The 25058-nt window shown below is 44.0% G+C and overlaps 1 protein-coding gene across 1 annotated transcript in view; it reads left to right on the top strand.

The window, feature by feature from the left end:
- LOC122795708 (30S ribosomal protein 2, chloroplastic-like) overlaps positions 1-25058 on the top strand; it is a 1331913-nt gene that overhangs the window by 808723 nt on the left and 498132 nt on the right. The window contains exon 6 of the mRNA XM_044064010.1: positions 15826-16003. Coding sequence (XP_043919945.1) covers positions 15826-16003 — 178 coding nt within the window. The remainder of the gene's footprint in view (positions 1-15825; positions 16004-25058) is intronic.

The raw sequence follows: 25058 nt of genomic DNA, 5'->3' as shown, positions 1-25058 counted from the left end.
GATACAGTGGAACCAACCCCGAGGAGACCCGGCAAGTTTATCACTACACCCCCTGATAAACAGTTTCTTACTAAGGGTGTTCTCGTAGATGCCATGGTGGTAGCAGTAGCCACTAAAAAGGAGTTAGCGGAAACTTCTTCCCGAGTTAGCGGAAACTTCTTCCTCTGTCCATCCTCATAACAAGGAGTCTTGGACCATGGATAGATACGGGAAGCGAATGTTTGCTTCAGCGACCTTTTCCATGAGGTCCCTGAATTACTTATGCCATTTTACCAGGCTTCAGAGGGATCTCCTGAAAGAGCTTGGAGATTCCCTCCAGGATCCATCAGCTGAAGGGGCTCAAGCTAAAGTGGCCTCTCAGCTGGCGACTCTTAATTCAGTAGTTAACTCCTACATGAGGCTCATTTCCTATGCAGCCGATGGTGCGAGTAGAGATGCAGGTACAAGCGTGGCCCTCAGGAGACATGCATGGATGCGGCTGTGTAATTTTGCGGAACCTTTTAGGGCGTCATTCACCAACACTCCCTTTGACGGTTCATTTCTTTTTGGACCACAGGTAAAAGACACTCTCACTAGGTGTGAACAGGAAGGCAAGACTCTCTCTGCTGTTTTTCCACTCCTTCCAGACCATATCCCAAAGGTCAGAAGAGTGGTAAAATGTGGTTTCGGAAATCCCAGGGAGCCTCGCCTGACACGTAGTGATTTTTCCTCCAGGGGCAGAGGAGGAAACAGTAACAACAGACGCTGCCGTCGGGGCAGAGGGGGTCTGCAGAACCAGTGCAGCAGAGAATCCTTCTCTGACAAGCCCTTCCAGCATCCCTGAAGGGTTGCCCGGCTGCCCGCCTCTAGAGGCAGTCGGGGGAAGACTTTCACTGTACCCAAAAGCCTGGCAAAACCTAATGCGAGACAAATGGGTACACTCAATCATATCCGGAGGCTACATGATTCCCTTTTTCAACCCCCCTTACTGTCAAGCAATTCCCTTCCAGATGTTCCACCCAATCTGAGAGCCCAAGCAGTCTTAGAAGTTTCAAGACTGCTAGAAAAAGGAGTTATCCAGGAAGTCCCGGCAGACCAACTCGGATCCGGAACTTACTCAAGGTTCTTTTTGATACCAAAAAAGACAGGGGACTGGAGACCAGTATTGGATCTCAGTGGACTAAACAGGTCTGTTCAAAGATCAAGGTTTTGAATGGTCACGCTACAGTCCATTCTACCCTTTTTGGGTCAGGACAATTGGATGTGCTCAGTAGATCTTCAGGATGCGTACTATCACATCAAAATGGACAGGCGCTCCAGAAGATTCCTTCACTTCTGGCTGGGAGCCAGTCATTACCAGTTTAGAGCTCTGCCCTTTGGTCTCATCACAGCCCCCAGGGTGTTCACCAATGGCAGCAGTCACAGCTCACCTGAGGCGTCAAGGATTCCAGGTGTTTCCATATCTAGACGACTGCCTCCTTACTACTACTACTACCAGGCATCAACTCCTTCAAGCCAGGGACTATACAATCACAATTTGTGCCCAGCTAGGCATTACTATAAATTTAGAAAAATCTGCCTTATTGCCCTGTCAATCTATTACCTATATAGAAGCAGATTTAGATACAAGAAGTATGTCCGCAAGGTTACCGCCAGACAGGGTGGCCACAAGTTGGCAACAAGTTCACATCCTCATGCAGTGCAAAAGGGTACAAGTCAGGTTGGTCCTTCAAACTCTGGGTTCTATGGCAGCGGCAGTTCTTCTGATACCTCTGGCCCATTTTCACATGAGAATCCTTCAGTGGCTTCTCTTCACACAGTGGTCCTTTCAACAGCTCCCCATGTCTCACATGATCATAAGTACAAAAACATGCAAAAGGCACCTTTCCTGGTGGATGGTCTCCCCACTAGTGTCTCAGGGCAGACCATTCATCCAGCCTCCCCCGGTTGCCACAGTGACCACGGATGCCTCACTGATAGGTTGGGGGGGGCATTATCAGGGCAGGACAGTCCAAGGCACTTGGCAGCCTCACGAGTACCATCTGCACATAAATGTCTTGAGATGAGATCCGTGCTCCTAGTGTTGCAAGCACTTCAGGACTCCCTCCCTTCCGGGACCATTGCAATCCAAACGGACAACATGTCAGTAGTGTGGTACATCAACAAGCAGGGCGCAACCAAGTCCCTACCCCCTATGTCGAGAAGTACTCAGACTCTGGTAGTGGGCGATTTCCTCCCAACGGTTTCTGATTGCGACGCACATCCCTGAGAAGTCCAGCATCATAGCGGACAGGCTCAGCAGACCTATTCTCATGCCTCACAAGCGGTCTCTGAATCAGGTAGTTGCGGATATGATCTTCTGCAAATGGGGACAGCCTTGCTGCGATCTGTTTGCCATCCCCTTCAACAGCAAATGCAGCAACTACTTCACCCTTTTACCGCTTCCCGATCACCCTCCCAGAGACGCCGTAGTCCACGATTGGCCTCAGGGACTTCTTTATGCATTCCCGCCGTTCCCTCTTATACCCAAACTCATACAGAAAGCTATATCGTTGGGTTGCAAAATGATCCTCATTGCCTCTTACTGGCCTCGACAGATATGGTTTCCGTTCCTGCACCGTTACCTCCTCGAGCAGCCCTGGACTCTGGATCCTATTCCAGATCTGCTGATTCATCAATCAGGAGAGCTGCATTGATCCCTCCAAACACTCCAGCTCACAGCTTGGTTGATCCAATTCCAACCCTAGCCAGGCTTCCCAGCATCTCCCCAGCTGTGCGTGAGATTATTGTCTCCTCTCACAAATCCACTACTAGGAAGACTTATGCTAGCAAATGGAAACGTTTCTCTTGTTGGGCAGAGGCTAGGAACATAGATCCCTTTTCAGCCCCAGTTCATGAAATCTTGGAGTTCCTAACAGAGCTTTTTCATTCTGGGTCCGCTTCAGCCACAATCAGGGTTCAATTAGCGGCCATCTCTAACTTTCATGTTGGGTTTTCTAATCTAAACATTATGCCTCATAAGCTGTGTAAGGCCTTCCTCAGAGGGACAACTCTCCTTAGGCCCCCAGTGAGAGATCCCCCTCCTCTTCCATGGGACCTTAATTTGGTACTAACCTCCTTGATTATGCCCCCTTTTGAACCAGCAGCATCCTGCTCCATTAAGTTTCTATCTTGGAAAACTCTCATCCTGGTAGCTATTACCTCAGCCAGACGTGTCTCGGAACTTCAGGCGCTAAGTGTTCGTCCTCCGTACTTAGTTTTTCATAAGGACAGGGTTGCTCTGAGAACTAATCCCTCCCTCCTTCCTTCCGAAAGTCTGTTCAGAAAATAATCTAAACCAGTCTATAGGCCTTTCTGTGTTTTTCCCTAACCACACCAACAAGTCAGAATACAAGTTACACCGGTTGGATGTTCATAGACAATTGCGCTTTTACCGGCATAGAACGAAGGATATAAGAAAGTCAGACCAACTTTTCCTTTCCTATGCTAGGGGCAAGCAGGGTCTTCCAGTTTCCAAAGTGACCCTGTCCAGGTGGTTGTCTCACATTATTACCTTCATCTATCAACTACGAAACAAAGAGTTGTCTACCAAACCGAAAGGTCGTTCTACTAGGGCTTTGGCCACCTCGGTAGCCTTCCAGTCTAGGTTGCCCATGGACTCTATCTGTGCCGCTGCCACGTGGGCAAATCATCATACCTTTATTACTCATTACAAGTTAGACATGGTCTCCAGGAATAGAGCTAACTTTAGTACCACTGTTCTGAAGAGTCTGTTCCAATGAGCCGCCCAGGATCGTAGATGCTAGGGACGCTGTCCCAACAAGCAAGAAATGAAGGCGAGATAGACAACTTAACATAAAGAAGTTATGTACCTACCATAACGTTCCCTGTTAGTTGTCTTCATCTCGCCTTCTTTCTTGCGTCCCCCCCCCCTCCAGCCCCTTGTCCTATTGGACTGAGAGGAGTTTAAGTTTCACTGGCTGAGTGTTCTCTGGTTTGTTTTCTCTACTGACTTAGAAATTATAACAGGTAGTATTAACCCTCTGTTTGGATGGGTTTCATTCCATAGCTATAGCTGGGATTAGCTATTTCAAATGAGATCTGGGTAGCTAGCGCTAGGTATCATGGGATAAGGGGTAGCCTCGAGCCAGTAAACAGCTCTCGAGCTATAGAAGATGGCCGAGTCGGAGCCGAGGATTGGCTCTGATCCCAACAAGCAAGAAAGAAGGCGAGATGAAGACAACTAACATGGAACGTTATGGTAGGTACATAACTTCTTTTTTCACGGTGGGCAAAGGCTTGTCAACAGAACAAGGGACAGCCATTCACATTACCCCGAGCTAGGCAGACACTGACAATGGATGCATCAGATTATGCCTTGGGGGCTCACATGGCAGAAAGATGCATTCAGAGAACATGGTCCTCAAACTAAATGCATCTACATATCAATCAAAAAGAGATGCTAGCTGTTCAAAATGCCCTGACAGCCTTCAAGGACCTACTTCATCCAGGACAACTACTGATAAAGACAGACAACACCACGGTCATGTGGTATATAATCAAGCAGGGGGGCACACATTCTTACCCCCTTTGCAGACTAGCCATGACCTTGTGGGACACAGCTTTGACTTACCAAATACATCTGCAGGCACAATTCCTGCCAGGAAAGGAAAACACTCTGGCAGACGAACTAAGCAGAAACCTCATGGATCCCCACGAGTGGAAGCTGGATCCCCAAGTCTTCAGCATGATAACAAGGAAATGGGGATGCCCGGACATAGATCTTTTTGCCTCCTCTCACAATTACCAACTAAAAAGATTCTGCACAAGGACTTGTCACAGACAAGCGTGGAAAGTGGATGCCCTATCTTTCAGGTGGAAAAACCTATCAGTATATGCCATTCCCCCACTGCCTCTCCTCCCCAAGGTCCTCCTAAAGGTCAGACAGAAGAAGCCAAAGATGATACTGATTGCCCCAGACTGGCCATGCCAGTACTGGTACCCAATCCTAAGGAACTTGTCATTATACCCAGCTTGGACTTTACCTCAAATACCTCGTCTACTGACCCAGCAAAACAATCAGATCCTGCACAGCCAACTAAGGACATTAAACTTGGCAGCATGGCAGATAATATAGTCACAGAAAAAACACCCCTCAGTAAAGCTGTGATGGATGGCATTCTGGAAGCCAGAAGGCCTAGTACTAGAAAGTCTTAATGCTGGAAAATGGAAGAGATTCTGTGCTTGGAACCAGGCACAAGGAACTGATACAACTGTCCCAAACATTCCTCAGATTTTGCAATACTTAATTGAGATGGTGGACAAAGGCCTATCGTTTTCATCAATTAAAATTCATGCCCCTGCCATTTCGGCTCATTACAATACAGAGCCACCACTTTTTTCTCATCCTTTACTAAAGCAGTACCTCAGAGGGGCCAAAAATCTAAGGCCTCCAAAGAGATTACCAATACCTGCATGGGACCTCAACTGCATCTTGGAAAAACTCACCCTGCCTCCTTTTGAGCCAGCTGCTACTGCTGATATAAAGTTTTTATCTTGGAAAACAGCTCTGCTCCTAGCAATTACTTCAGCAAGACGAGTTTCAGAGCTACAGGCGCTCATGGCTGTGGAACCTTTTATCATTTTTCATCCAGAGTCTCCCCGAGGACAGGTCCAACATTTATGCCTAAAGTGGTGTCCAGTGTGGCTCTAAACCAAACTATTCACCTGCCAACTTTTTACCCAAAACCACAAAACAAGGGGGAGAGAATTCTGCATTCTTTGGACTTACACAGACAGCTTAGATTCTACTTGGACAGAACCAAAGTTTTCAGGAAAACAGAGCAATTACTAGTGGCATATGCTGCAGGATCACAAGGAAAGGCTATCTCAAAGCAGACTATTTCTAAGTGGTTAGGCCACTGCATTTGTTTCTGCTACTTACACCATGGCAAGCCAGTGCCTAAGGGCATTAGGCCACATTCCACCAGAGCTGCAGCCACTTCAGCAGCCTTTCTCAGGGGAGTACCAACCAGGGACATTTTATAGGCAGCTACTTGGAGTTCACTGCACACCTTTACTGCCACTCTACTCTAAATCCAGGGCAGGCTTTGCCACTGCAGTTCTGCAGGGCCTCATAGCTGCTGTCTAGCTCCAGCCTCCCAACCATAGCTTTGGGACTCAACCCAAATGTAAAGACTGCAACGGTGAAACAGGAACAACATAGTACAGTTGTGTACACTTACCATAAATGTAGATGTTCGAGTGTATTCACTGTCCAGGTTACCCTCCCACCATCCCCCTTTTTTTCTCTATGGATCTTATCTTTCCTTCTCTGATTTATGCAGCCTTTGTGGTGTATTTGCTTATAGATGAAGGTAAAATTTATACTGCTTGGTATATATATATATATATATATATATATATATATATATATATATATATATATATATAGTTTGGCTACCCTTTTTGGGGGCACCAAGAAAAGAAGAAAATGGCGTTGGCCGCTTCTTTTATACCCCTGATGACCTGACGTCAGGAAAGGGGCTACAGCAACTGACCCAGGACTTTGGAATTCAGGCCGGCTAAGGGCAACTTGCCAGCAGGATAACCCAAATGTAATGACTGCAACAGTGAATACACTCGAACATCTACATTTATGGTAAGTGTACACAACTGTACTTTCCTCTTACAGAACAGCTAATTAAAAATCTGCAGTTTGCCATCTCTCGCCTACAAAGGTTGGGGTTTACAATAAATTTCAAAAAATAATTTCTTTCCCCATCTCAGGATCACATTTTCCTAAGATGCAGGCTAAGAACAGATCTCATGATGTCTTTTCTTCTTCTGGAAAATATTCTCTGTCTCTCTTTTCTTTCACAGTCTATTGTCTCTTCCATCTCTAACTGCCAAGAAGTTTCTAAGACTGCTGGGGTGTATAGTATCCACAATACCTATGGTGTCCCTGGCAAAACGTCATATGAGAAAGTATCACTGGTTCGTAAAATCTGTTTGGATGCAGCATGCTCATCCTCTGGAGTTTGTACTCCCTCTTCTCCCTTGGCTGAAATCAGAACTTCTTTGATGGTTTCAGCAAATTTCTCTGAATCCAGGCCTCCCTCTTCATCGGGCTCAACCAATTGAAGAGTTAACAGATGCCTCAGACATAGTTTGGTGGGCAACCTTTGCATCAGAAAAGGTGCAGGGTCTCTGATCTCCTTCTCAAACGAAGGAGCATATCAATATCAAGGAAATTAAAGCACTCATTCTAGCTCTACAGGCTTTCCATCTTCTGTTTCATCCAGGATCTCTGAAAGTGTTTACAGACAACACCACATTCCTCTGGCATGTAAACAAGCAAGAGGGGACAGAGTCATATCTTTGCAGGTTAGCACTGATAGCATGGAACTTGACAGTTCATTACAAGGTGACTTTTCAAGCTGTATATATTTCATCCACTCAAAAGTTTGTGGCAGACACTCTAAACAGGTCCTTGACTCAATTCCAGGAATGGATGCTTCACAGGGATGTGTTTCTGGAGTTGGTCCATTGGTGTGGTACTCCTCTAGTGGATCTTTTTACCTCCCCTCTGAACAGGCAACTTACTGTTTTTTGGCCAGAGTCCCAGATCCTCTGGTTTGGAAGGTGGGCGCCTTATCTTTTTCATGGAAGGGGATGTTTCTTTATGCATTCTCCTGCTTTCCTCTCATTCAAAAAGTTCTGTTCAAGATTCAGCAGGATAAACCAAAAATCTTGCTGGTGACTTCCTTTTGGCCAAGACAGCATTGGCTGTTCTTTGTGTTTCACTTTTGCAGTCATTACATTTGGGTTATCTGCCTGCTGGTAGCCCTCAGCCGGCCTGAATACCAGAATCTTGGATTCCCGCATTGGATGCTGTCTCTTCTTCCGTGAGCATGCAGCCGACGCCATTACATCTGTCGTTCTTGCTGCGCGGCGCCCAAAGCAGAAGCAGTTCGCAAGTGCTGGTCAGCCGACTCCTGAAATTTTCATTTTCAAGTTTCAGAACCGAAGTCTACAAAAAAGCTAAGCACCCCGTTGGGGATCCTTTTTCTTGCTCTTAACCAATGTCAGTAAAAGTTAACAATTGTCTTACCTGTGTAAAGCAAATACCTCATAAATATTTTCATTCGTACTGCATTCCTTGCTTAGGCCCAGACCACGACATCCCTTGCTGTCGGTTTTGTGCCTTATTCAACCCCCAAACTATTTGTCGTTGGTCTATTTTTACAGCTAATTATTTTGGTGCTCGGTATAACTATCCAGAAATGGCTTCGATAAGCCATCCGACTACCGATATTCTGAAAAAACATAAGGGTAAAGACAGAGACAGACCGCATAGGTCCAAAACTTCCGATGACGCTTCCGTTTAGCTAGTTGCCAGTTCACCAGTACTCATTGAGGCGCTTTCACAGCCCTTGATCCCTGCTACTTCAGATTCGCAGACCTCTACTGAGACCCATTTGGAGTCCGGTATGCTGCGAGATGCTTCTTCGACTATGGAACCTGCAGATGTCTCTACCTTGGATGGGTCCAGAGCCGCTGTGCAGGCACCGGCTTCTGAGGGTGCATTCAGGCCTACAGATTTGCATTTTAAACCGACACTATCTTTTTCATCCAGGCCTAAAACTCGACTCACGCCTAGAAAACCAACGTCCAAATCGCATGGTCAGGCCCATATGCCTAAAAAACAAATGCTTAGAATGGCTGAAGACCTTATTACTTTAATTAGGAGAAGCCAGCCTTCCCCCTCTAAGAGACCTATAACTGATTTTCCTTCTGATTCTTCTGATCAGGATTCTGATATTTCTGTTTCTTCTGATTGCCAGGATTTGCCCTTATCTACCTATGAAGATTATGATGCAGAGGATTCCATTCCCTCTGCTTCCCCTCCAGAAGATTTTTCTATTGGTGAAACCTTGCACACTCTTAGGGAGCATTTCCGCTGGGAAAGCCAGGATTACTCTGACTCCAAAAAGAGGCTTGGGGAATTCTTACTCCTTCCTCAACATAGTCCTTTAGCTATCCCTCCTGTTCTGCACATTGTAAATGATGCCTCCTTGGAATCTAGCCTGTCCCCAGACACTTTACCTCCAGCTCCCAGAAAACCTGACCGGTATTACAGAGTACCTGACTCTCATAAGTTCTTCTTCAAGAATCCTACTGCTGATCCAGAGACCATTTCCCAAGGACCAAAGGGCATTAAGGCTACTGCTGCCAAAAATCCTACCCCTTCTGATAGAGATTCTAGAGCCTTGGACAGATGGGGTAAGAAGGTATACACTTCTACTACTTTGGCCATTAGGGCTTTAAATTGCCAGGTTTCATATGTTAAAGTACCAGCAGCATATTATGGGAAAACTTAAACAGAAAATGATGTTGATTCCTGAATGTGCTGAACACAAAGAATTACAGGATTTAATGCAGTCTGCTTAACAAGTTGGTAAACGCACTTTGCAATGTGGTTTTGACTCTATAGAAGCATCTTGCAGGGCTGCTGTCACTGGGTCTGTACTTAGAAGACATGCTTGGCTTAAGGAGCAAAACTTGCTAGATCATGTCAAAGCTAAATTACTGGATGCCCCCTTAAACCAGGATAGCCTGTTTGGCAACAAAGCAGAAGTCATCCTCAAAAAGATGGAGGAAAAAGCTAAATCTATTCAAGCTGTTAAAGATTTCCTGCAAGTACAGCCTCCCAGATTTAGTAGGCATTGGCCTTCAAAGAATTGGTCCTTTCCAGTCTCTTCCAGGCCTTCTCAGTCCAAACCCAGGAATAGCAGACCACCTAGGTTACAGTCTCAGGCTACGCACAGGCCTAAGCAGTGGGGGGCTCCCACTTCCAAAGCAGGAAGTAGAAAGACATCCCCCTACGGAAAAATGTCACAATGACTTAAACTTAACCTTTCCAAGCCCTGCTCAACTGCCTGCTCCCTTAAGAACATAGCTCGCTCTGCATGCAAAAAACTGGTAACTCATTACCCAGGACAAATGGGTTTTAAATATAGTTTTCCAAGGGTACAGATTCCACTTCCACACACTACCAACCCCAAAAGGTTGGCCAGATCTTCCTACAAATCAGTGGGCAGAAGCTCAACAGCAGGTTCTCTCTTTTCTAAGTATCAGGGCTATTCAACCTGTCCCAGCAGAAGAAAGAGGACAAGGTTTTTATTCCAGACTTTTCCTGGTGCCCAGAAAAGGCAGCTCCTGGCGTCCTATCTTGGACCTCTCTATTCTAAACACCTTTTTGGTAATCCCAAAATTCAAAATGCTAACACTTCAACAGCTGCTTCCTATGCTAGGCAGAGATGCCTGGTTGGCAGCCTTACACTTAAAGGAAGCTTACCTGCACATTCCAATAAGGGAATATTGCAGGAAATACCTACGCTTCAGGGCAGGCTGCACTTCCCTTTGGCTTATCTACTGCACCTACTGTGTCTAGCTCCAGCCATTGCATTTTGCAGGCAGAGAAATATTCAAATGTACCCATACCTGGACGATTGTCTGATTCAGGCAGAAAGCTTGGACTTGCTATTAAAACATCTGACATTCATAAAGAAACTTCTAACCTCACTGGGGTACACCATGAACGAAAAGAAATCTCAGCTAGTACCCTGCCAACAGATTGTATTTCTGGGGGCAAGCTTGAACACAACTTCCCAGATGGCTTAACTCACTCCAGAGAAACAAGTGTATTTGACAACCTACTTCAAACTACTAGCCACAAAGACCCAGCTCTCTGCAAGGAAAATTTTGCAAGCCTGGGGGTTCATGGCCTCTTGCATTCTACTAATTCCATATGCAAGACTGCATATGAGGAAACTACAGTGGTATCTAAAAAGCCTGTGGTGTCAACATTCTCGGGACCTATAATCAATGATTCCTATCATTCCTTGTATAAAGACAGAGTTCCTTTGGTGGGCAGAGGCCTGCTAAAACAACAAGGGGCTCCCATTCACTCTACCCACTGCTGCCCAAACCCTAACAACAGATGCTTCAGACTATGCATGGGGGGCTCACTTGGCAGGGCATTGCATTCTCGGCAAATGGAACCCGAGTCAGATGCACCTGCATATCAACCAAAAATAAATGTTAGCTGTACAGAATTCCCTGACAGCCTTCAAAGACAACATCCTTCCAGGACAACTGTTGATAAAGACAGACAACACCACAGTTGTGTGGTACATAAACAAGCAGGGAGGAACACACTCATACCCTCTCTGCATATTAGCCATGGCTCTCTGCATACTAGCCATGGCTCTGTGGAACACAGCCTTGAGCTACCAAGTACACCTACAAGCTCAATTCCTGCCAGGCAAGCTAAATTCACTGGCAGACCTAAGCAGAAATCTCATGGACCCACACGAATGGAAACTGATACCAAAAATATTCAACCTCTTGAGGAACAAATGGGGGACTCCAGAGATAGACCTGTTTGCCTCTTCTCAGAACTACCATTTGGACAAATTCTGCACAAGGACGTCTCGCAGTCAAGCTTGGAAAGTGGATGCCCTGTCCTTTACCTGGGAAAGCCTCTCGGTTTATGCCTTTCCCCCTCTGCCTCTCCTCTCGAAGGTTCTGCTAAAGAGCAAACAGGACAAGCCAAGGACAATACTGATTGCACCAGACTGACCTTGCCAGCACTGGTACCCCCTCTTGCGCAGTATGGTACTGCTGGAGCCAGTGCACCTACCTCAAACACCTTCCCTGCTGTCCCAGCAGGTAGGCCAGATTCTGAACCCTCAGCTTCAAACCCTGAACCTTGCAGCCTGGCTAATTCCTTCAGCTCTCCAATAGCATCCCTCAGTAAGCAGGTGCTAGATGTCACTCTGGAAGCAAGGAGGCCTAGTACTAGAAAATCCTATGCTGAAAAGTGGAAAACATACTGTTCCTGGAGCCAGATTCCAGGGATGGGCACAACGGTGCCCAGCTTACCTCATATTCTTCAATACTTTACAGAAATGCTCCACAAGGGCCTATGCTTCTCATCAATTAAAATTCATGCCTCTGCCATTTCAGCACATTATAATACTGAACCACCCCTCTTCTCTCACCCCCTGCTAAAGCAGTTCCTCAGAGGGGTTAAAAATTTAAGACCCCCCCCCCCCGGCGAGTCCCTACTCCAGCCTGGGACCTTAACTTTCTATTGGAAAAGCTCACTCTCCCTCCATTTGAACCAGCTGCAACTGCAGAGTTGAAATTCCTTTCTTGGAAAACAACCTTCCTTTTAGCCATCACTTCAGCAAGAAGGGTGTCTGAATTACAGACCCCTCATGGCATTGGAGCCCTTCGTTAGCTTCCATGCAGACAGGGTTTCCCTCAGGACCAATTCTTCCTTTATGCCCAAGGTGGTGTCTAGTGTGGCCCTAAATCAGTCCATTCATTTGTCTACTTTTTCCCTAATCCACAAAACAAAGGAGAACGAATACTGCAGTCTTTGGACGTGCACAGACAACTTAGATTTTATTTGGACAGGACTAAGCCTCTCAGAAAATCTGAACAGCTGCTAGTTAGCTTTGCTGCAGGGGCAGAAGGGAAAGCATTTCAAAGCAAACCATTTCTAAATGGATAGCCCATTGCATTCATTTCTGCTGTAAGCACCATGGAAAACCCACCCCACAGGGGATAAGATCACATTCCTCCAGAGCTGCATCTACCTCTACAGCCTTTCTCAGAGGAGTCCCTACCACCAGGGACATCCTAGAAGCTGCTACCTGGAGCTCTGTACATACCTTCACCCAGCATTACCACATGCCCATTTTTTTCTAAATCCAGAGCTGATTTTGCCACTGCAGTCTTGCAGGGCTTAATAGCTCGCCATAATGCTCTTTAACTTCCTCCTCCCTTCCTTAGCTTTGGGAATCAACCCAAATTTAATGACTGAAACACGAAGAACATAGTACAGTTGTGTACACTTACCATAAATGTAGATGTTCGAGTGTATTCACTGTTGCAGTCCTCGTTACCCTCCCTCCAGTCCCCTGTCTTCTCTTGGCTCTACTTTTCCTTTTTGGTTTAAGCTTTCTGGTGTATTTGCTTTTTGATGGAGGTGTAACATAACATATAATTGCTTCCCATTGTGAGGGCACCTGACATCTGGGGCAAGAAAAACTGATATAATGGTGTTGGCTGCATGTTTTATACCCCTGACGACCTGACATCATGGAAGAAGAGACCGTATCCGATGCAGGAATCCAAGATTCTGGTATTCAGGCCGGCTGAGGGCTACCTGCAGGCTGATAACCCAAATGTAATAACTGCAACAGTGAATACACTCAAACATCTACATTTATGGTAAGTGTACACAATTGTACTTTATCTCTTCTTCTGCATGTAGCTAAGGGTACTCATTGCAAGTTACCTCATAGAGTGGACCTTCTCATGTAGGACAAAGAATCTCTACTTCATCTACTTCTGTCAACTTTGCAACTGATTCTGTGGGTGATAAACTTTTCCTTTTAGACACTTTTTTTTTTCTGAGGACATGCTTAGGGTACTGCAGGAAGCCAGAAAACCAATACTAGAAGATCTTACTTATCTAAATGGAAGAGAATTTCTACTTGGCGTCTTTTACGTAATCTGGATTCACTTCAGTGGATATCCCAGTTGTTCTTTCCTACTTTTGTGAGTTACTTAAGAGTGGTTTGGCTTTATTCCTCAGTGAAAGTTCACTTGTCAGCCATTTCTGCTTGTTTGTCATTGACTCCTCCTTTAGCTTCTAGACTGGAAGTAAAACTTTCTCAAAGGCGCCCTTCACATTAATCCTCCCAGGAAACCAGTTACACTTCCTTGGGATTTGAATTATTTCTTAGAGAAGCTAACTGTAGCCTCTTTTGAACCTGCAGCTTAAGCTTCCTTAAAGCTTTGTACCTGGAAAACAGTTCTTTTACTAGCTTTAACCTCTGCTAGGAGGGTTTCAGAGATCAAGATGGCTTCTCCACCTTTTCTTGTTTTTCGTAAGGATAGGGTCTCTTTGCGTACTAATCCTTCCTTTATGCCCAAGGTGGTAAACAGGTTGTCTCTTAATCAGTGTATTCGATTGCCCACTTTCTTCCATTTTCCATTGAGGATCTTACACACCTTGGATGTGCATAGACAACTCAGGTTTTATGTGGATACAACTAAGGCTATCAGAAAATCTGATTAGCTTTTTGTTTCGTTTCATCCCTTGGCTCTGGGTTTGCCTGTTTCCAAGCAGACTATTTCCCATTGGATTTTTAAGGCTATTTTGTTTTATGTATTTCATGGTGAGAGTCTTCCTGTTCCTGTAAAGGCTCAATCCACTAGGTCTGTGGCTTCCTGTGGTGCGTTCTTTAAAGGTTTGGATAGTAACACCATATTGGAGGCTGCCACTTGGTCTTCTGTTCATACTTTCACCAAGCATTACAAGCTGGATAGTATTTTTAAATCCAGGGGTGGATTTGCTATAGCCATTTTTCATGGCTTTGTAGAAAGTTCCTCTGTTCATTCCTCCCCCCAAGGATTCCTCCTAAGTGTTGATATTCTCCCACATGTTAAGAATACTGCAACATTAGAATAGGACAGAATAGTTCTGTAAAATCTTACCATAAACTTAGATGTCCTTCTCTTCTCTGTTGCAGTATTCTGTCCCACCCTCCTTCCCCCTGTACCTTGTTCTTTCCTTGGATGGCAGATTATTTTCCTTTTCCTTACACTAGGGGCATTTTATTTCTGAGGATTGTATGTGCAGGCATTCTTTTATGGCTGACTTTCAACAAGCCATACGTATGACGTTCCACGTACTTGCAGTAGCTAAAAGCTGTTGTATGTTGGCCAGACATTGTGACGCTTAGGGCAGAGGATCTCCCACATGTTAAGAATACTGCAACATAAAAGAGAAGGACATCCAAGGTTATGGTAAAATTTTGCACAAGTATTCTTCAGAAATGTTTCAGTTGATGACATCTGAGCTACTGCATCAGGAGCTTCATGCATACTTTGGCATGACACTAAGCAGGATGTGATTTCCACATGTAGGTCAGGTTTTAGGTATACTGTCGTTAGGGATATCCTTGATGCCACCTAGGAGGATGAGCTGGTGACTGTGTTTTCTTTTGAGGTGGATGGACTGGATTATGTAACATACGAAATTTAATAAGTTTAGAATAATGAAAGATTTTCACAATCCATGCCCATCCACTTCAATATATCCACCCACCTTCAACTCTCCCTGGGTGATGGGGGCCTGGAGGGATATTCAGAGGATTGTCTGTAGCTGTGTTAAGGTTTTGAGAGGATCTGTATGAATTGTAGTTTGCCTTTGTGATTTTTTTATTCTGGAGCACTCTCGAGATTTAGAGAAACTGAGAGGTGCAGAGCATTTTGGGAGCAAGAAGAGGAGAAGTTAGAGGCTGTGATAATTGTGAAAGTGCCACATTGATTAGTGTCTGCAGCAGCTAGTACTGGAAGCGGCCAGACATGGATCTGGAAGACTTATCACCATGGTGATTCCATAATTTTCTTTAACCTACTCAGAGTCTTCATTAACAGACACTTAACATGTTGTAGAACTGTAGCCGAGACCATAAATCTAAACCTACCTTTGCTTTAAATGAAGACCTGATTAAACCTTCTGCTTCTTTGTGATGTACTGATTTCCTGTTTTTGATGTGATTAAAACAAAAAGTCAGACCTTGTAAACATGCATCATCTGAAGTACAAGTAGCAGATTTTATTTCTGCAGTTTTAATGTGAATTCACTGAAAGAGTTGGCCCCGAACATCCTTTTGGACATCAAACTGCCATAAACATTATGTAGTTTGGGCTAGTGCTGTGTCTGAGCTTGCTTACATTTTTTTCTTTGTGTTGTAGGTTTTCATGATAGGAAATTGCTTTTGGGGAGCTTGAGTATCTCAGATGAAGAGATGATTAATACAAATGTGCCAAACAGATTTAAAGCTACACTTATTCCATCATCAAAGATCAATCCAAAACCACTGAAGTCAGACAGCACTGTGCATATAGTGGCTCCCCAGCAGCCGGTGCCCAGGTAAGAGATAACTGCATTTTCTCTTGTAAAGGAGATTCAAGAATGTCAGCAGGCAAAGGATAGATTTTTTAAGTTGTAGATAGGTTGAGATATTAAAGTGTTGTTAGTGGGCTAACAGTAAAAAGGAGCAGAGAATGAAGAACACAAAAGGGAAATATAAGTAAGAGTGTGGGCAGGGTACAAAGTAGAAATCTAATATATGGAGGGATCATTGTTTGAAGACTTTAGAAATCCTTATGAAAGAAGTGGAAGGAGAGTCCAATGGCACTGAAATCATGAGGTGTTTAAAAGGAAAAGAAGAAATGAGATGGGGAGCATATGGGATGGCCCTTAAGAGAGCTAAATGCATGTTAGGAATACAAGTAGGAATGGTAGCAGCACTAATGCTGTAGCTTGTTTTCAAAAAAATTGAAAAGGATATGCTGACTTGGATGGCTTGGGAGAGATGGGACGTGAGTGGATGATGCTAGTCCATCTGTCTTGGGTAAAGAGTGTAAATTAGTTAGGAGACTTTCTTTTCAAGAATAGGATCCCTAGGCTTGGAAGAGGGCCTAGCAAAGCACTACACTTAACAGACCGTGCTCATGATGATTCAATTATCTGCATTAAATAATTTGCACACTGTACTCCACACATAAAAATGAGAGGGTATTAAGTATGGGCATGTAGAAAAATTCATGCCAGAAATCTTCATTAGCCAACTGACACAAAGTAATGCCTTTCCAGCTACATGGATGATCCTTTATAAGGGGTGATGTTATGTATTGTATGGTGCAACACTAGGTGGGATGGTGAAAACCAGTGAATTATTTACTGGCCAGATTGTAAAGCTGACAAGGAGGAAAAAAGGTTAAAAAAGTTAGAAAATACCACAGAATAGTATTGTAGTACAAGTGCATGTACAGACAGTCTGACCAAGCACGTAAAGAAAGGGTCCACCTTGTCTGTTTTTAAGGTGCACCTTTATGTTCCACTTTTTAAATGCATTTATAATTATGTAATTTTGCATGGTAGGGGACAAGTAGGATACAGAGATTTTTAAGAAGGTTAGTGGAAATTTTGTAGTAGCACCATCAGTACGTATGGGGAAAATTATGTCCTTAATAGTAAAAATAAAAGAAATATGCTGATTGACAATGAACTGATAGACAGCACCACATATTTTAGTTTAAGAATCTTACTGCCTTCATTGTAACACATTGATGCTTCCAGCTATTTCTTGTGTATTTTTTTAAAAAAAGAAAAAAGTCAGTATGGGATGCATAATTCTGTCTTTTGTCCATATGCTGTAGTGTGTCTAAGTTGGATTCAGTGTGTGTATATACCCTATCCATCCTTAAGATCATTCATCCAGAGTTAAATATTTAGATCACTGTTACATTAGCCTAAGCTGTTTGGGTCCCACCCAGTGACTGACCAGCTTTCAAAGCTTAAGGACACCTTCCACATGCTCTGTCAGGAGCTGGAGGGGAGCTCTTGTATAGAGACTGTTAGGTCACCAAATTAGTCTGAGTTTTTTTGCCATTGAAGTGCACTCTTTCAGTGGACCCATTGGAATTTTCAATATCCTATATCACTATTCTTAACCTTAGAGATTTCCTGCCAAAGCCAGCCAATGTCCAGTCAGTATACCGAAGCCTTTAGATCTTGTATGGGCCATACATCACATGTATGCTGCCAGCACAGGATGTATGGCATAAAGATGACATACAGACATGGTTACATTGAACTTTTTTGCCACCAGTCCGAATGCAATCACCACTCGTTGGTCTGGACATCCTTTGGTGTACTGAATACCTAGCCATCAGATAAGTACCCCATGGGGTCTTTTTCTCCGCTGGTCTTGTTTTCTTTTGGTTAAGTAGAGTTCATGTCATCTAAGAAGGGAAAATGTCAGTGTGGGAGGCAAATTCCCCATATGGATCATCATTAAGCGTCTCTGTTTTTTGATTGCTTCCCATGCCCATAAGTCCTGTAGTATTTATAAGCATTTGTGCCTAAGACTCTTAGAAGCCAGCTATCTTCCCTGGCCATCTATCTCGAGAGCCAGAGACTTTAACAGCTAGCCCAGGATAGCATGGTGAAATCGATTAACCCCAAGATACTCCTGATAAGCAAGAACACAAAAAAATTTTTGTCCAGATTCTTTAACTGTCCATCCTCCACTTGATGCTATGTTGGCCATCTGGTGTCAATATTGGATTCTTCTGCCATGTCCCTGTTGGAGGCCAGTATAGACTCATTTTTTCGCATGTCTTCTGAGGCTTTGCAAGAGTCTTCTCTGGACATCAAGGGGGAACTGCGATTGATTATCTCAAAGGGCCTTAGAGGGTTTCTGCAGATTTTAGTCAAGTGAAGAGTTTCCAGGTACTCTTATGAAGACTAAACCTTCTGTACATCCGAAGGAACTTCAGGGCAGGTGTTTACTCAAGGCCTGTTTAATGCCTTAATAGCACTGAAACCTCCCAGAGGGGTTTCGTTGCTTACCCTCCTTGGACTTCAACCCCTTCCAAAAGGCCAAGGGAACCTGATTCCTTAGATTAAGATTCAGAGTCCAATAAAGGGTCCTTGGCTTACTCTTCCTACATTCTCCTTTGGCTTATGGATCTGCTGAAGAGTCCATTTATCCTGAGTTTACTTGTGAGTTGCCTTTTGGGGACACAGTAGCTAGAATGATGAAATACTTTGAGTGGGATTCTCTTAGGTGTCTGATATCCAGAGGAGGTATTATGAGTTACTTCAGGTCGATACTCCTAAACCTTCCACAGTACCTCCTTTGTTGGCTTGCTTTGTTATATAACTTTATAGCTGCCTCTAAGACTGATGATTCTCACCCCTTGCTCCAAAGAAGCTTGATAGGCTGTATAAGGTAAATCCAGAAACAAATGAAAAAAGGTTCTGGGGCAGAAAAAGAAAACTATAAACAACAAAGGTGCACCCCTGGGCTATTGTGTGAGGCTTCTGCAGTTAAGTCCCTTATCCTAGGAGATATGAATATAGACTGGTCCAAACTTACTATCAACTCTCTTCAACTCAGTATTAACTTGCATGGTTTCCATCAACTGATCTCATCCCCCACCCGCTTCCACAAATATTCCTCATCCAGCTCAACTATTGACTGGATCCTTACCAACTACCCCCACCACTACTACAATCCCACTACCTTACCAGACTCCCTTAGTGACCATCTCCCTACCTCTGTCTTAATATTCTCCTGCCAAACTCCCAAAACTCACCAGGTCAAAGACTGCCGTAAACTATCCCATTTTCTACTCTTTCTAACACAGACTGGTCCATACTTAGAAAACTCCCTCTCAGTGATGCTGTAAGTACATTCAGTAGCATCACCCTTAATACTTTGAATTCTCTAGCCCCCTCTAGAAAGATCAGAATAAAATCAAATCGTGCTCCATGGCTTTCCAGGGAAACTAGGTCCCTTATGCAACAAAGAGACAGTGCTTGGAAAGCCTGGACCAAAACAAAACAACTTCCCCTACTACTCAAATTTAGACAACTAAGAAACCTAACAAAAAAACAAACTACAAATGACAAAAAGTCCTACTGTAGCTCAGCTCAACTCAACAATAAATCCAACCCTCATAAATTCTGGACAACCCTGAACAAGATTCTGTCTCCAGATAGTCCCTCTATCCACTCCCCCTACCCAAGTACATCCCCTCTGGAAACTGCTACCCTCCTAAACTAACACTTCATTAACTCCATACAGAATATCCTACCTTCTAACTCTAACTCTGCTTCAGTACCTTCTCCTCCCAACCCCCCAATCACAACTCCTTTTTGTTTCACCCCATTTCCACTTCATACATCAGATCTTTCCTCCTTAAGCTCAAGCCCTGCTCTCCATCCACTGATAACCTTCTTCCTTCCATCCTCAAACTTGCTGCTGGTTCTATTGCCTACCCTGTATCTATACTTATTAACAAATCTATCCTTTAATCCACCGTGCCTACCTTATGGAAATCCTTCTTTACTATTCCCCTACATAAAGGTGGGAATTCCACAGACCCTGCTAACTACCGTCCAATTGCCATTCTTTCCCCCTCTCTAAAATCCTAGAGAAATGCATCCATACTCAGCTCCTAAATCACCTCCTCCAGCACAACCTACTCACTCCCACACAACACGGTTTTCACCCCAGCCATAGCCTTTGATAACAACAACCTCACATCCTGTCTCTTCCTCGACCTTTCCAAAGCTTTTGATACAGTCTCACATCCTTTATTGCTTTCTAAGCTTGCCAATCTCAATCGGTCTCCCACATCCCTAGCTTGGTTCTCTATCTACCTGTCCTGTAGGCAGAAATCAGTTAAATGGCTCTTTTCCTCCCTGTTCCAACTGGGGTGCCTCAAGGCTCCATCCTGGGTCCCTTTCTGTTTAATATCTTCACCAATGACCTTTTCACATCTTGCAAAGAATCTACTCTCATTCAATATGCAAATGACTCTACACTCATCTCTATCTCAAACTGTATCTCTGAGCTCCATACCCTCACTCAACAAGCCTCCTATCCACTGAAAAATGGTGATCAGACAATCAACTTATCCTTAACCCATGAAAGACTAAACCCCTACTCTTCCTCCCCCATTCTCTTTCTCAGCACAAAACCACCTTTTCTATCAAATACTCTAACAACACAATTATCCAACCCAATACCCACACTAAACCCCTTGGGGTCATCTTTGATGACAAACTTAAATTTAACCTCCACATACTTCAATGTATAAAGAAAACACATCAGAAACTGGGCCTACTACATCGGAACAAAAAATGTCTAACCCCCAACTCTAGACTCACCCTGGCAAAGGTCCTCCTCCTCCCATCTCTCCTATATGCCGTCCCAGGTGTTCTTCATATTTAATTGTTGCAGTCATTACATTTGGTTTATCTGCCTGCAGGTAGCCCTCAGCCAGCCTGAATATCAAAGTCCTGGATCCCTGCGTCGGATGCTGTCTCTTCTTCCATGACGTCAGGGGTGTAAAACATGCAGCCGACGCCATTACATCAGTCTTTCTTGCCGCGCAGTGCCCGAAGCAGAAGCAGTTCACAAGTGCCAGTCGGCCGACTCCTGAAATTTTTGTTTTCGAGTTTCAGAACCGAAGTCTTCAAAAAAGGTAAGTACCCCGTTGGGGATCCTTTTTCTTGCTCTAAACTGATGTCATTAAAAGTTAACAGTTGTATTAACTATGGAAAACAAATACCTCATAAAGATTTTCATTCGTTCTGCATTCCTTGCTTAGGCCCAGACCATGACGTCCCTCACTGTCGGTTTTGTGCCTTATTCAACCCCCAAACTATTCGTCTGTTTATTTTTGCAGCAAATTATTTTGGTACTCGGTTTAACTATCCAGAAATGGCTTCGGTAAGCCATCTGACTACCAACATTCCAAAAAAACGTAAAGATAAAGACAGAGATAGACCGCATAGGTCCAAAGCTGCCAACGACACTTCCGTTAAGCTAGTCGCCAGTTCGCCTGTACTCAGTGAGGCGCTTTCGCAGCCAGCCCGATACCCACTACTTCAGATTCGCAGGCCTCTACTGAGACCCATTCAGAGTCTGGTATGCCACGACATGCTCCTTCGACCATGGAACCTGCGGGTGTCTCTACCTTGGATGGGTCCAGAGTTGCTATGCAGGCACCGGCTTCTGAGGGTGTATTCAGGCCTACTGACTTGCATTTCAAACCGACGCCATCTTCTTCTTCAAGGCCTAAAACTCGACCCATGCCTAGAAAACCGATGTCCAAACCGCATGGTCAGGCCCATATGCCTAAAAAACAAATGATAAGAATGACTGAAGACCTTATTACTTTAATTAGGAGAAGCCAGCCTTCACCCTCTAAGAGACCTAGAACTGATTTTCCTTCTGATCAGGATTCTCAAATTTCTATTTCCTCTGATTACTAGGATTTGTCCTCCTCTACCTATGAGGATTCTGATGCAGAGGGCTCCATTCCCTCTGCTTCCCCTCCAGAAGATTTTTCTTTTGGTGAAACCTTGCACACTCTTAGGGAGCATTTCCGCTGGGAAAGCCAGGATTACTCTGACTCCAAAAAGAGGCTTAGGGAATTCTTACTCCTCCCTCAACACAGGCCTTTAGCTAAACCTCCTGTCCAGGACATTGTAGATGATGTCTTCTTGTAATCTAGCCTGGCCCCAGACCCTTTACCTCCAGCTCCCAGGAAACCTGGCAGGTATTACAGAGTACCTGACTCTCACAAGTTCCTCTTCAAGAATCCTACTGTGGACCCAGAGACCATTTCCAAAAGACCTAAAGGCATTAAGGCTACTACTGCCAAAAACCCTACCCCCTCTTATAGAGATTCCAGGGCCTTGGACAGATTGGGTAAGAAGGTATACACTTCTGCTACTTTGGCCATTAGGGCCTTAAACTGTCAGTTTCATATGTTAAAGTATCAGCAGCATATTATGGGACTACTTAAACAGTAAATTATGTTGATTCCTGATTGTGCTGAAAATAAAGAATTACATGATTTAATGCCTTCTGCTGAACAAGTTGGTAAACATACTTTGCAATGTGGTTTTGAGTCTTCAGAAGCATCTTACAGGGCTGCTGTCACTGTGTCTGTTCTTAGAAGGCATGCTTGGCTTAAGGAGCAAAATTAGCCAGATCATGGTAAAGCTAAATTACTGGATGCTCCATTAAACCAAGACCACCTGTTTGGCAACAAAGCAGAAGAAGTCCTTAAAAAAATGGAGGAAAAAGTTAAATCTTTGCAAACTGTAAAAAGATTTCCTGCAAGTACAGCCTCCCAGATTTAGTAGGCATTGACCTTCTAAGAATTGGTCCTTTCCTGTCTCTTCCAGGCCTTCTCAGTCCAAACCCAGGAACAGCAGACCACCTAGGCTACAGTCTCAAGGTACTCACAGGCCTGAGCAGTGGGGGGCTTCCACACAATAACAACCTTAAACCTTCAGCACAGTAACAATCCAACGGCAACAATGGAATAGATTCAAATCAAATTTATTGTGGTAAGCGCTTTTGGCTGCGACACCAGTCTTCATCAGACAATGAAATTAAAAAACAAAAATGCTTATATACTTGTTCTCCTCCTAACCAGTTATCCAATTACTACAAATAATTGGTTCTTAAAAGGGCATAAATAATGATTCTTCATAAAACATACCAATATACATATATTGACTATCTATTATTAGCTTTTAACTTTAAAATACTCTTTATAGATATAAAATAAAATCATTTTATATCTAAATAGTATTTTAAAGTTAAAATAGGAGGCCTAGCACCAGGAAAGCTTACTCAGAAAAATGGAAGAGATTCTGCGCCTGGAACCAGGCTCAAAACCTTGACCCTCTTGTTCCAAACATTCCTCAGATTTTACAATACTTAACTGAGATGCTGGACAGAGGCCTATCCGCATCAATTAAGATCCACACCTCTGCCATTTCAGCACATTACAACACAGATCTTCCTTTGTTCTCTCATCCCTTGCTAAAGCAGTACCTCAGAGGGGCTAAAAACATAAGACCGCCCCGGAGAGCACCAACACCGACTTGGGACCTCAATTTTGTTTTGGAAAAAACTGACCCTACCACCTTTTGAGCCAGCCAATACAGCCGATCTAACATTTTTATCATGGAAAACAGCTCTGGCAGTAACTTCAGCACGAAGAGTCTCAGAGCTACAGGCATTAATGGCATTGGAACCTTTTATAATTTTTCATCAGGACAGGGTTTCTTTAAGGACAAACCCTGCCTTTATGCCAAAGGTGATATCTAGTGTGGCTCTTAACCAAACCATCCATTTGCCAACTTTTTATCCAAACCCCCAGAATAAAGGGGAGAAACTTCTGCATTCTTTGGACATACACAGACAGCTACGCTTCTACTTGGACAAAACAAAAGCTTTCAGGAAAACTGAGCAACTGTTTGTAGCATATGCTGCAGGATCACAGGGCAAGGCTATCTCAAAGCAGACTATATCCAAATGGATAGGACACTGTATTCGTTACTGCTACACACAGCATGGAAAATCAGTCCCAAATACCATTAGGCCACATTCCAACAGGGCAACAGCCACTTCAACAGCCATTCTCAGAGAAGTACCTACCAAGGAAATTTTGGTGGCTGCAACTTGGAGTTCAGTGCACACCTTTACCAAGCATTACCACCTGCCTCTTTACTCTAAATCCAGAGCAGGATTTGCCACTGCATTTCTGCAGGGCCTCATAGCCAATCCTAACTCTTTATAGACCAGCCACCCAACCTTAGCTTTGGGATTCTACCCAAGTGTAATGACTGCAGCAGTGTAACACGATGAACGTAGTACAGTTTTGTACCTACCATAAATGTAGATGATGTAATGGGATCCTATCTCGCCTACATTCATAACTGATGGGTTCGGAGCCGATCCGTCGGCTCTGACTCGGCCACTATATACTAGAACGAATTCTCTCATTGGCTGGGCTTCCCCTTATCCCAGAATGCACCACGCCTGCTTCCCCAGATCTCATTTGCCGCTTTTCAAGCTGGACGTGGTCTCGACTTGGCTGGAGCGAAGTGTATTTTCTTGACCTTTTTGGTCTTTTTGGCTAGGGTTTCTGTCAGCTTTTAAACAAACAGCTGTTTTAACAGCTTTGTGAGCGTTTGTGGTCAGTTTTTGTGAAAATTAGAACTTTATACTTTTTTCTTCTAGTGTTCTGGGCAAGGCCCGTTTAAGTTAGAGGGCCTTTGCCCTTATTGTGTGCTTATTCTCTTGTTGTGTGACTGAATAGTTTCTTGTTTTTTTCCTATTGTATCGGGCTAAGCCCGTTTAAGTTAGAGGGCTTTAGCCCATATATTTGTTTACTTCTGCGTATTCTAGCTATCTGTTAACTGTTGCTACTGTGTTCAGTATGTCTAAGGAGCAGAAATCAGGATTTAAAAAATGTGCTAAATGTAATTATAAAATGTCTATTACAGACAGCCATGCTGTCTGCGTGTACTGTTTAGGGCCTAAACATCTACAGGATACTTGCAGTGTTTGTCACGCTTTTTCTCCCAGGGTCCTACAAGA

The sequence above is a fragment of the Protopterus annectens genome, chromosome 2.part2 (assembly GCF_019279795.1).
Source record: "Protopterus annectens isolate FY-2018-M chromosome 2.part2, PAN1.0, whole genome shotgun sequence".
NCBI classification, from domain to species: Eukaryota; Metazoa; Chordata; order Ceratodontiformes; family Protopteridae; genus Protopterus; species Protopterus annectens.
This window is presented reverse-complemented; position numbering and strand designations above follow the sequence as displayed.